At 40.6% G+C, this 13,280-nt stretch overlaps 1 protein-coding gene across 1 annotated transcript in view; it reads right to left on the bottom strand.

The window, feature by feature from the left end:
- The window catches only part of cacna2d3a (calcium channel, voltage-dependent, alpha 2/delta subunit 3a), a 645,952-nt gene that overhangs the window by 97,933 nt on the left and 534,739 nt on the right, over positions 1-13,280 (bottom strand). Inside the window, exon 33 of the mRNA XM_043708636.1 lies at positions 12,358-12,413. Coding sequence (XP_043564571.1) covers positions 12,358-12,413 — 56 coding nt within the window. The remainder of the gene's footprint in view (positions 1-12,357; positions 12,414-13,280) is intronic.

Below are 13,280 nucleotides of genomic sequence, written 5' to 3'. Positions count from 1 at the left end.
AACATTGGAAAATCAAGATCATTATATTCATTCATATTATGGAATGAGTTAAATAATTACAATTTTTATTCACACCTTTTCACTGTCATGTAACCTCTTCTGCCACAAAACTATTAAAAATGTAGTTACATGACTTCATAATAGTTCAAAATTGTACATATGTTCTTTCAAAACTGTCAGTTCTGTAGTATCATGTTATATAGAACTGATTTTCAAAGTGAATATTTACATTTTGAAATGATTACTGATAATGAAGTTAAAAGTTCTAATAGGTTTGTGACCAATTAGAAAACTGTATTGAAATTAGGCTACAATAGAAAAATAATTTAAGATAAATTCATACTAAGAAAGCAGAGAACAAGCCAACAAAATATTACTTTAAAAAACTGAAGACAGGACTGATATATGGATAATTAGAATGTTCAAATGCACATCATAGTACTGAAGAAATTAACTCTCAATCTGCTAGTATTTTCAAAGATGTTACAGATTCTCTATGATGATCATTGTTTAAGCTCAGAACATTACAGTGCAGTACAGTCCACGATATTGCGCCAATCTGTGAAACCAATCTGAAGCCTATCTAACTACACTATTTCATTTTCATTCCTATGTCTATCCAATGACCATTTAAATGCCCTTAAAGTTGGTGAGTCTACTATGGTTGCAGATAGTGCGTTCCATGCCCCTACTACTCTCTGAGTAAAGAAACTACTGCTGACATCTGTCCTATATCTATCACCCTTCAACTTAAAGGTATGTCCCCTCATGCTAGCCATCACCATTTGAGGAAAAAGGCTCTCACTGTCTATGTTATCTAACCCTTTGATGATCTTATATGTCTCAATCAAGTCACCTCTCAACCTTCTCTCTAACAATAACAGCCTCAAGTCCTTTAGCCTTTCCTTGTAAGACCGTCCCTCCATACCAGGCAACATCCTTGTAAATCTCCTCTGAACCCTTTCCGTAGCTTCCACATCCTTCCTATAATGTACTGCTGACCAGAACTATATGCAATACTCCAAGTGCAGTCGCAACAGGCTCCGAAACACAATCCCTCTACCGATAAAAGCTAACACACCATTTGCCTTCTTAACAACCCTGTCAACCTGGGTGGCAACTTTCAGGGATCTATGTACATCTACACTACCAAGAATCTTACTATTAGCCCAGTACTCTTTATTCCTATTGTTCCTTCCAAGGTGAATCACCTCACACTTTTCCGCATTAAACTCCATTTGCCACCTCTCAGCCCAGTTCTGCAGCGCATCTATGTCCCTCTGTAACCCACAACATCCTTTGGCACTATCTACAACTGTACTGACCTTAGTGTCATCTACAAATTTACTAACCCATTCCTTCTATGCTCTCATCCCGGTCATTTATAAAAAGTGACAAACAGCAGTGGCCCCAAAACAGATCCTTGTGGTACACCACTAGTAAATGAATTCCTGGATGAACATTTCATATCAACCACCACCCTCTATCTTCTTTCAGCTAGCTAATTTCTGGTCTGAACCACTAAATCACCCTCAATCCTATGCCTCCGTATTTTGTGCAATAGCCTATTGTGGGAAACTTTATCAAATGCCTTACTGAAATCCATGTATACCACATCAACCGCTTTACCCTCATCCACCTGTTAGGTCACCTTCTCAAACAACTCAATAAGGTTTGTGAGGCGTGACCTATCCTTCACAAAACAATTTGACTATCCCTCATCAACTTATTCCTCTCTAGATGATTACAACCTTTTCCAACACTTTACCCACAACCAATGTAAGGCTCACTGGTCTATATTTACCAGGGATGGCTCTACTCCCCTTCTTGAACAAGGGAACAATGTTTACTCTCCTCCACTCTTCTGGCACTATTCCTGTAGACAACGACGACATGAAAATCAAGGCCAAAGGCTCTGCAATCTCCTCTCTGGCTTCCCAGAGAATCCTGGGATAAATCCCATCCAGCCCAGGGGACTTAACTATTTTCACACGTTCCAGAATTGCTAACACCTCCTCCTTGTGCACCTCAATCCCATTTATTCCAGTAACCTGTATCTCAGTATTCTCCTTGACAATATCACCTTTTTCCAGTGTGAATATTGACGAAAAACATTCATTTAGCGCTTCCCCTACCTCCTCTGACTTCACGCACAACTTCCCACTACTGTCCTTGATTGGCCTTAATCTTAGTCTGGTCATTCTTTTATTCCTGATATACCTATAGAAAGCCATAGGGCTTCCTTGATCCTACCTGCCAACGATTTCCCATGTCCCCTCCTGGCTCTTCTTAGCTCTCTCTTTAGGTCTTTCCTGGCTAACTTGTAACTGTCAAGCGCCCTAACTAAGCCTTCAAGTCTCACCCGAACATAAACCTTAATTTTCCTCTTGACATATAGTAGGATTAATACAAACATCACCATTATAGTAAGAAATCAACTTAATTCAAGTATAAAGTTTTTCACAGTAAAGGTTAAGTCAGTGCTTGAAAAATAGATGCCACAAGGACAATCTTAAACGAAGCAAAGATTTTAAATATTTGTCCATTGTCTTCCAGTTTATTCTATTCCATTTTTGTCAATTTCACTTTGCTTTCCTCTACGTACTATTAATAACTCAATGTCTATTTTTTGTGAACTAATTTTAATGTAAGATTATTGCTTTTTTTGCCCAGCATGTAATTTCCTTTTGCCAGTATGCTAACCTGTGGTACCAAACTAACAGTTCAACAATCACAATTAAAAACTGCCATGAAAATTTACAAAATGGGATTGAATCCCACCTGGTGATTCAGGGTTTATAAATGTAGTGGTTACATTGCTGTGCTGGTAATCCAGACCCCAGGACTATTGATTGGGTGAATATGAATTCAAAAGGGATCATGGCAGTTTGAGAATCTCACTTCAGCGAAAAGAAAAAATTGGAAATAAAACTGTCAGCATTAAAGGTGAATGAAGTGAATGAGTTGACATGAGAATCCTAAAGGTTTACTAATGTCCTAAAGGGAAATAAACCTGCTGCAATTTTGCAGTCTGGTTGATATATGAATCTGGGCCCACACCAATGTGGCTAATGTTTAACTATCCTCTGAAGTTGTATTAAACTGACATAAACAAAACAGATAAAGGAGAAGTCCCATCATGATCTACTCATGGCCACTACTGTTGGCAATAAACTCTGGCCAGGTCACTAATGTGCAAATCTTGAGAACAAATAAGAAAATAGACTAATGTTAAAACAAACTGAAATTTATCTCAAAAGGATGTTTCCTACATTAACACGTAAACACATAGTGATTATATATAATCAAAATACAAATACAAATTATAATACAAGAAAGTAGATTTGTTCCAACCAGTACATGCTGGTGTTTGTTTGTCAAAGGTACAAATATTTATCATCATATTTTGCTATTGCATTTCCATGTCCATCCATTCACCTTTCTAATCTAACCTTAAATGTTGTCAAGTGTTGGCAAATGTCTCAGACCCTGGGAGTGAATTCCGCACCCACCTGACAATGCCCGGTTTTTCCTGCCCTCTGATCTATATCTCTTACATTTAATCTCTTACCACCCAATAATTGCAAGCAGTCCGTTTCTATGTATATTCCATTCATAATCCTAAGTACCTCTTATCGTATTATCCTACAACCCATGTTGTTCTAAAGGAAATCAGTAAAACATATTGTGCTGAATTTTCCGAGCTCCTGAACAACTTGGGTGATGGCAAGATTGGAAGAATGAGATTCTCAATATCAAGAAAACTGAAGTCCTGATTTTGCAGCAAACATTTGAACAATGAAATGTGAATCTACTTATACAATGAAAGGGGAGTGGCCAATTCTCCCAGTTAAGGGTTTGGTTTGGTTTGGTTTTGTTTTGTTTGTGGCTGCTGGTCAAGTTTTAACTGGAAACCCAGAGAAGCTGCTGGACTCAAAACAATAGTTCCATGCTGATCCTCTCTCTCTGACCTCTCTCCTGTCAGAACCTGTATCTGATTTTACTTTTTATTTGTTAATGGGGCGCTTATGGGGATGTTGCAAGTATTTGGAACAGCATCATTAATTTGCAATAGAGTTAACTGAGTTTTCAGGTGGGTTAAGGTATTCTAAATTCTGTTCTTTTTTGTTTCTGTTTCATTCAGTAGTCTGTGAATAAATTCTGTTTTGTTTAAAACTGAGTGGTTTGGCCAGTTGCATTGCGCCTGGAATATCCACTGTACACCTGCTTAAAACAACTAGAAAAGTTAGGGTCTAGGACACCTTCTTGAAATGTTTTGAGGAGGTCTGACCTAGTCCAAAATAAACATTCACTTGTAATAGTTATCTTGCAGTTGGGGTAAACATTACTAGCATCATGTCTCTATTTCGGAAGCTTGACTTGTTTGATACTGCCGTGGAAGACTGGGCCCAGTATGTGGAAAGAATGCGATTTTTTTTCCAGGCAAATGGCATTGGAGCAGATGAAAAGCAGTGAGAAATCCTTCTGACTGCTTGTGGACTTGCAGCATTGTCAGTTATAAAGGGCTTAACTTTCCCAGAGGCACCAGACACTAAACCTTCTCAGAGTTGATGGAGTTGATTAAGGAATATTACAATCTCAAATCTCCCCTGTGCGCAGTTTTGGGCCCCATATCTCAGGAAGGATGTACTGATCCTACAGCATACTCAGAGGAGGTAATTAAGAATGGACCCAGGAATGAAAAGCTTAACATATGAGGAACGTTTGAGGACTCTTGAGTCTATACTCAATAGGATTTAGAAGGATGAGGGGAGATCTAATTGAAACATACTGAATGACCTGGACAGAGTAGATGTTGGGAAGATGTTTCCATTGATAGGAGAGATGAGGAACTGAGGGCAAAGCCTTAGAATAAAGGAAAAAACCTTTTAGAACAGAGATAAGGAGAAACTTCTCTAGCCAGAGAGTGGGGAATCTATGGAATTCATTGCCACAGAAAGCTGTGGAGGCCAGGTCATTGAGTAATTTAAAACCGAGATAGATAAGTTCTTGAGTATCAAACAGATCAAGGGTTATGGGGAGAATAGTGTTGAGAAACTTATCAGCCATGATTGAATGGTGGAGCGAATTCAATGGGCGAAATGGCCTAATTTTTGTTCCTATGTCTTGTGGTCTTATGGTCTAATTTTGAAATGCTATCAGTTTTATTTGGCTGTTAGAGAACCAGGGGTATCCATATCGGGATTGTTGCGGGGTTAAGATGACTGGTAGAGCATGTGATTTTGGGTTAGCCCTAAATGAGATGTTGAGAGACTGCTTGGTATGTGGGATTAATGATGTAACCACACAGAAGTGCCAACTGGACTTCAAACAGACACTACAACTGGTGGTGTTATTAGAAAATGCAGCCAGTGGAGCTTGGGAACTACCAAGTGGATGCCCTCACTTGTCTGATTGAACTTGGGGAATAACACTTGAATGTAGGAAATTGCAAAGCCTCACACAGTGCATATCTTGAGCAGAAGGACCCTAGGCCAGCCCATAGCAGAGCCCCACAACAAAGCCGAGCCTCGGCCAAGTGACAAAAGTTCTTCAGGATCTTGGCTGGCAAGCCATTGTAGGTGCTGCTGGTATGCACAATTGAGACTACAAGGCCTGACTTGAGTGAGAAAACTTGTAGGCCAATACCCAGGAGAGTGCATATGCTGGAAAGTGTCCCTACTTGGGGGTTAGAACAATTAAATTGTTTAGCAACATCCAAATTGGAACCAATTAAAGTTAATGTTTAGTTAAATGGTCACCCAGTTCCCATGGAGGTCAATACCATGGAGGCCATGGAGCTGCAATTGTATCTGTGGCTGCAGAATCTGTCTTTAAAAAGAATAGCTTGAGTCTCCAACCCTCAAGTTTGTGCAAGACTTCAGCTGAACTGAGAATATGCACTGAGGAACCATTGCAAATTAAGAGCACGACTTCAGTTCCAATCTCTTATGAGGAGCACTTGGTTCAGCTTTGGCTGATGGTAGTAAGAGGCTGAGACCCAAACCTATTGGAGTGGAATTGATTGAGAAAGGTTCACCTAAACTGGCTCAACATATTGCGATTAGAAAATGGTTGCCTCAGTCAAGTCCTAGTGAAATACCCAGGAAGGGCTTGGGGCTATCAAAGGGGCCAAAGTCACTTTATATGTTGACCAGGAAGCAAGCCCCACCTGGTGCCATTTGCCTTGTGGGCAAAAATAGAGGTGGAAATCGGAGGCTGGACAGTGAAGGAATCACCAAACCAGTGTAGTTTGCAGAATGGGCAGCACTGGTTGTGCCAATTGTGCACCCTGATGGCTTAGTTCGCTTTTGTGGGAATTTTAAGCAAATGATAAATCACTTCTTGTGGCATAGAGGACTTGTACACAAAATTGGCAGAGGGGGCTGTCCTTTATGAAGCTGAACATAAGCCATGACTATCTGCATCTGCAACTGCAACTGGATGAGGAGTCCTAGACATACACTACAATTAGCATCCATAAGGGTTTATATTAAGATACAAGACTGTCATTTGGGGAAATCATCAGCTTGTTCCCTTTTCCAGCAGACAATGGAGAACATTTTAGAAGGGCTTCCCCAGGTTCCCATTTATCTGGATGATGGGCTAATAACCAGGAAGATCAATACAGAGCACTTGAAGATCTTGGACATAATGCCTTTCTCCCAGATGGGTGGTGCCTTAGAAGGTAAAAAGTGTGTTCCAGGTGCCCCAAGTGACTTATTTGGGTTACAGAGTTGACAAAACCGGATTACAACCATTGGATGATAGAGTCCCAGGTCCCAGGTCTGTAACGGAGCTTAGGTCTTCTTGTGGGTCAGTGAATTATTATGGAAAATTCATATGTAACCTGTTTTCCGTTTTGGCACCCTAACAACCTCTATTGAGAAAATTCAGCTTTGGAATTGGTAGCAAGGGAGTTGCCTTGAGGGAAGTGAAAAAGTATTTATTGTCATCTATGGTGTCGGCCCACTATAATGGAAGTGAGAAGTAGACCTGGCATGTGATGTCTCCCCGTACAGTATTTCAGTGGCCCATTGGAGAAGAATGCCCAATATCGTATGCTTCCCATACTTTGGCTGATGCTGAACCCAGGTAGAGAAGGAAAGTTTGGGTGAAATGGCAGCAAGAACGCCAATCCTGGCCACACACCTCCCGTAAGACAGAGAGACAATTTAATTCCGGGGATAGGGTTTGATGCCGGAACTGAGGAAATGGCACTGTATGGGTGCAAGGCAAGGTTGATGCAAGGTCAGGTCCCCTGACTTACAAAGCTTAGAAAGGTGAGGTGGCCCTGAACAAATGTGTGGATCACCTGAAAGCTGTTACCTTGCAATGGGGCAGGAGCAAAACATACCTGGCCCCTTAGAACAACTAGGAGGCCTGTCAGAAACCATTTGTTCTCCTCATCCATCTATTGTTGAGAAAACTTCAGAGTCAGAGATGGAGGCAGCCTTGATACCATTACTGCCAGAAGAGGAGGAGCAAACCTTCCTGATATGCTCTGGGTGCAAGAGATGGGCAATGGACTGGTATGCACTGCCAGTGGTCTGAGTCCGAGTCAGAGGCACCGGACCTGGTGTGAGAACGTTGTAGAAAAAGCTACAAGAGAAAGACCAGACCTCAATCCCCGGATGTGGTGGAGGGGGGTGGTGGAGGGATGTAGTGATTGGAACCAGGTGGACCTTGTTGACTATCAGGTCTTTCATTGGGATTGTTAACCTGTGCCAATCAGGAGGCCGTGGGTGACCAATATAAACGGAAATTTAGGATCTCCTCAGTTCAGGAAACTGACTTCCAGCTGGCTGCTACAATCAGTGTACAGTGCACTGATGAATAAAGGGTGACTTAGTGATGGAACCCGATCTCTGTGCTGCTATTTCTTTGTGTTAGGCCCGAGACAGTGCCTTTGTATATAGGTTCTGTGTGTAGGTCGAACGATCTGCGTGCAGGCTCTGGGCTGAAGTTCCAAGCAAGTTCCATTCAACTCGTGAAGCAAGTACCAATAACATAATAAATCCTTGTATTTTCTGAAATGAATTATGATTTTACAAGGGAAATTAAAAAAAAACAGATGAAAAAGAGAGTGGAATCTCCTCAGTTTTGAAAGATGGTCTCAAAGCTAGCTGGCCACAGCCAGTGTATTGTGCACTAGTGAATAAAGGGTGATTAGGTGACAGGACTGAAAAAAACCCCCAGGAGAATAGAAGCTCCTCAGTTGAGGACTGACTCCAAGCTGGCTGACCACAGTCAGTGTACTGCACACTAGTAAATAAAGAATGACTTGGTGATGGGGGAAGAAATATATAGTTAGAGAATTTGGAATTTCCTCAGTTCAGGGGCTGACTCCCAGATGGCTAGCTACAACCAGTGTACTATGCACAAGTAAATATAGGGTGACTTGATGTCGGGATACCAGTCTCTGTTCAATTAATTTACAGACAGCAATTGGATAGTGGATGTCATGGCGATACCTGGTGGCTCCATCTCACCACTTGCTACTTCAGGCTTCTATCTAGGACAGCAATCCATACTGCTTCTCAGAGGTCTGTGCTAGGTGCCCTGGCAGCTGCCATGATGCCTTTAACCTCGACATTCATGTTCCTGCTTTATTTCAAGGGTTCAATGTCTTACAAGAATGTTCACTGGGAGACAGGGTCTACCCTGTGTAACCATGGAATTGTCTCTATTATGCAACCCCCAAATGAGGGTGAGTGTATGTACAGTGTACTTCATTTTTCAACCAGGGCCATTGTGGAGCAGAACATAGGCCTCCTGAAGCTCACGATCCAATGTCTGGATCAGTCTGAGGGATATTTGCAGTACACTCCAGACAGGGAGTGTCCTAGCATGGCATGTTCTGCACAACTGGAGCAGGCAAAGAGAGGGTATGATGAATATTGAAGTGCTGGGAAAACAATAGTAACCTTCGAAGGGAGAAGGTGAGGGTAATGAGTAGGGGGAATATCACCTTCAGCATGATAGAGCAATGTAGCATCAAGCACAACAAGTCAAATAGCATTTCATTGATACCCAGTTCCAGTAGATGTAAACTGGGTGCAGCGATCATGCATTAGCTGTAAGTATATTGTTGCTTGAAAGGCAAGCAGTTCTGTTTGTCCCCAAAGCAATTACAGTTTATTCTGGGAAAATTCAGCAGGTCTGGCAGCATCTCTGGGGAGAAAGCAGAGCTCATGTTTCGGGTCCAGTGCCCTCCTTCATAAAGTCGTAGAGATGTACAGCACGGAAACAGACCCTTCGATCCAACTCGTCCATCACGACCAGATATCTCAACCCAATCTAGTCCCACCTGCCAGCACCCGGCCCATATCCCTCCAAACTCTTCCAATTCATATACCCATCCAGATGCCTTTTAACTGTTGCACTTGTACCAGCCTCCACCATTTCCTCTGGAAGCTCATTCCATACATATAACACCTTCTGAGTGAAATAGTTGCCCTTTAGGTCTCTTTTATAGCTTTCCACTCTCACCCTAAACCAAGCCCTCTAGTTCTGGACAATACAGTTCTTCAGAGCAATTCTACGGAAATGTCACTGGATCTGAAACATTAACCTTGCTTTCTCTCCACAGATGCTGCCAGTCCTGCTGAAATTTTCCAGCAACTTCTGTTTTTATATAAGATTTTCAGATCACAGTTTGATTCTTTTGCGGTTTCTTCTGTTTGTTTTTAATTTGCTTTTTGCTGTTGTTCAATAAATGTTCACATTTTCAACTGCTTTATGGCTTTCCAGAAAGTGATGTACCAACATTGAACACTGAGAAAATGTTATGCTGTGTTGGGAGTTAGGAAAAGATTAGCACTTCATTGTGTAGGGTTCTAAGCTGACAAGAACAGGCAGACTGTGTAGTTTGATTCTTGTAGTTGCAGTTGCAATGACAGTCCATCAGACAGGGATGATGTAAAATAGCAATACAATTATGAATATGAATTTATATTTGTAGTCAACTGTCACCTCCATGCCATTACAATATTTTCCTTCCCATTCCCCTGCCACTACATGCACTGTGAAGGGCAGTTCCTGGCTGGCAGTGCTTGACCTGGAGCATGGCTGGGTTTTAAAATATGGTGCTGGCAACTGAAAATCTCAGACAGCTTCAGCAGTAGTGAGTATTTCCATCATTCATAAGTCCATGATAGTGTGAGGAGGGTGCAATAGAGATATGGTGCAAACATACTGAAGTGAGCAATATAAAACAGAGAAAGTCTTCATGAAATCCCTGAAATTAAAAACTGACCAATTTTGGAAACAATTGAGCACACCAGTTTGCAAATTTACCCAGTGTTAAAGAGGAGAAAGTGAGGACTGCAGATGCTGGAGATCAGAGCTGAAAATGTGTTGCTGGAAAAGCGCAGCAGGTCAGGCAGCATCCAAGGAGCAGGAGAATTGACGTTTCGGGCATGAGCCCTTCTTCAGAAAGGGCTTCAGGGTTCCTGAAGAAGGGCTCATGCCCGAAACGTCAATTCTACTGCTCCTTGGACCTGCCTGACCTGCTGCGCTTTTTCAGCAACACATTTTCAGCTCTGATCTCCAGCATCTGCAGTCCTCACTTTCTCCTAGTGTTAAAGAGGCCTGCTTGAAAGAAAATGAACAATATATTTGAATTTACTGACTGAAACCTCTAACTAAACTTTTAAAAAGACTAAAGCCGGATTCCAGTGACTTGAGGTCACAGTCAAATATCACTGTATCCTTGTATCATTGTAACCTCTAACATTCCAATACCACTGAAATGGAGACAATCGGTCTCAAAGCCATTTCATGAGCAATTGCCCTTGCAGGAGTATGAACTGAGAACATTTCTACACCATTCACAATCCATCAGGTCAATTGCCTGGTGTGTAGAATGGAGTGAGTGGAAACAATCCATTAGACTTAAACATTTGGACAATGGGGCGTTGGCTATGAAAAGAATGTGTTCAATTGTAATCTCTCATGTAAGATATGCAACTGGAATACAATAGCCATGACTAAATTTGGATCGCTGGCCAGTTGCAGAGTGAATGTCATGTAGCAAGCCAAATAATCCTATGTATGTTTGAGCAATTGCTTTCTCTACAGATTAGGACAAACAACTGAGACACTGAAAGAGCAATATACTGGAGGGGCTTCCCTCTCTTTCTTTTTCTCTCCACAAACAGCTTACAAGTTTTGAACCCTTTCAGTTGATTTTGACATCCCAATGCAATAGACAGAGATTTTGAAAATAATTCAACCTAGTAGCTACTATCTTCAGAAGAACAGGTAAATCATTTGGCTGCATCTTTCAAACGCCCCAACTTTGAAAGTGGTGAAACCAGAAACTTCAGCCTTCCTGATGAAGGGCTTTTGCCCGAAATGTTGATTTTCCTGCTCCTCAGATGCTGCCTGACCTGCTGTGCTTTTCCAGCACCACTCAAATCTTGACTCTAATCTCTGGCATCTGCAGTAGCCATTTCCACCTAACTTTAGCCTATAGTGTGTGAAGTCACTAAACTTGAAGAGTTATGTAACTTTACGTTTACTGCATTATAAATTGGCTAAACTATCATCCCACTCTGTAATACAATTGTCTGAATGTGAACTTCAAGAGTATGCCTGTGAAGGTCAAGGTGCTTTCATATTTATTTTATTTAAACTGTGTTAAGTACAAGAAAAGCTATTCTCTTCTTTCGAACTCCAGAAAACCTGCCTTTGTATTATCTAACCAAAGTATATAAAGTCACTGAATTAGAAAGTTGCTCTTTTGATTAAAAAAAGTCTGTTGCAGTCAAACAAACAGTGGGACAAGTGGGGAACCATTTGATTCCTACTCACTTGCTCATAACACTGATCAGGTCTATATGTACCTCTTAATCTTTGGAGGTCAACTCTGTTCAACTCACTGTTTGCCTTCTCAATACTGATAGAAAGCCACCTAGTTGTAATCAATTACCCTAAGGTGGAAAGCACAGAATGTGTCTCGGAGCACAGGATTAAATATCTTTAGCAACAACCCAGGCATCATATAATTTCTGTCAACTATGCGAAGTACTGCAAAGTGATCTGGTGTCCTAGCTTGGAAAAGATCCATCAGACCCATTAAGCACAGCCAGTACAGTCAAATGTATTAGGCAGTATGCAGCTTCCCATCAACAATCACTTCTCTATTTGTGCTTAGTGCAAATTGATAGTTAATTATATGCTGCAAACTCATATTCACTGAGAAATGATTTGAAATTTCCATTAATCTGAGCTGAACTCAGTCTCAGGTCATGGAGTTGAAATGACACATTAATATCACTTCACTAAAAGGCTACATTTGACGTGAAGCTCACCATCTAGTTGTCAATCTCAAAAAACAATTTCCAAACTTACCTTTCACTGTGAAGTCTGAATTCCACCAACTGCAAAGATTGAACTCCACCAGAAATCTGATAAAAGTTAAAAATGAACTTTGTTAGGATATGTATACATTATATCTCTAAGGTATTCCTTTAATGGTCCAAAGCTACTGAGATCAGTTTACCAGTTTTCTTATTTTTATCTTGCAATGCAGTGATGTGACGTGCTGAGAGTTAGTTAGGTTTTGTTTGATCTCTTCAAAACATATTCTGTTTGAAATTACATAAATCTGGTTATCTTAATTCTGAAAAATGTTATTCTGTTCAAATTAGAACGACAATATCCATTGAGAATAATCTCTGCATATTGAGCACCCAGAACAATAATAAATTTGCTAAAACAGAAATGGTTATCATGGAAGATAAATGCATTTATTCCTGAATCTGTGACATGATGATGTAGTATAGCATAAAATAAGGCAGTATAATATGAGGAGGAAAATGCAACACTCTAAATACTTCAGAAAATCATCATCGCTGAGATGAATTCACTTATTTTTTCAAAGATGTCATCAAGTGTGAATTCAAAGTTAAACATAATATTATTGAATCAAATGTTTAGCATCCTTTGTAAACCAAAAGTGTACTCATATTTTAATCTTCAGAATAATATTTGCTGTATACAAAGCTTGATGAAGTAAACGAAACACTGCTAAGTGGAGAAAGTGTGCATATGTTGGCAGAGAACAGGTAATGTGTCTAATTTTCAACCACTGTCCTAAAGTACTGATTATCAATACAAAACAGGGTGTTAAATACTGCTAAGGAAAGGCTGAGTGGTAATCAAAATCATGTACCCTTTCAGATGACTTAAAAATTCTCTTTCTACATCTGTTAAGATTTATTACTTTAATTTTACCAGACAACCTGGGCTGAATTTTTATCCCAAGGAGGAGG

The sequence above is a fragment of the Chiloscyllium plagiosum genome, chromosome 18, assembly GCF_004010195.1.
Source record: "Chiloscyllium plagiosum isolate BGI_BamShark_2017 chromosome 18, ASM401019v2, whole genome shotgun sequence".
In the NCBI taxonomy this organism is placed as follows: Eukaryota; Metazoa; Chordata; class Chondrichthyes; order Orectolobiformes; family Hemiscylliidae; genus Chiloscyllium; species Chiloscyllium plagiosum.
Note: the sequence above shows the minus strand (reverse complement) of the source record. Positions and strands in the feature narration are given on the sequence as shown.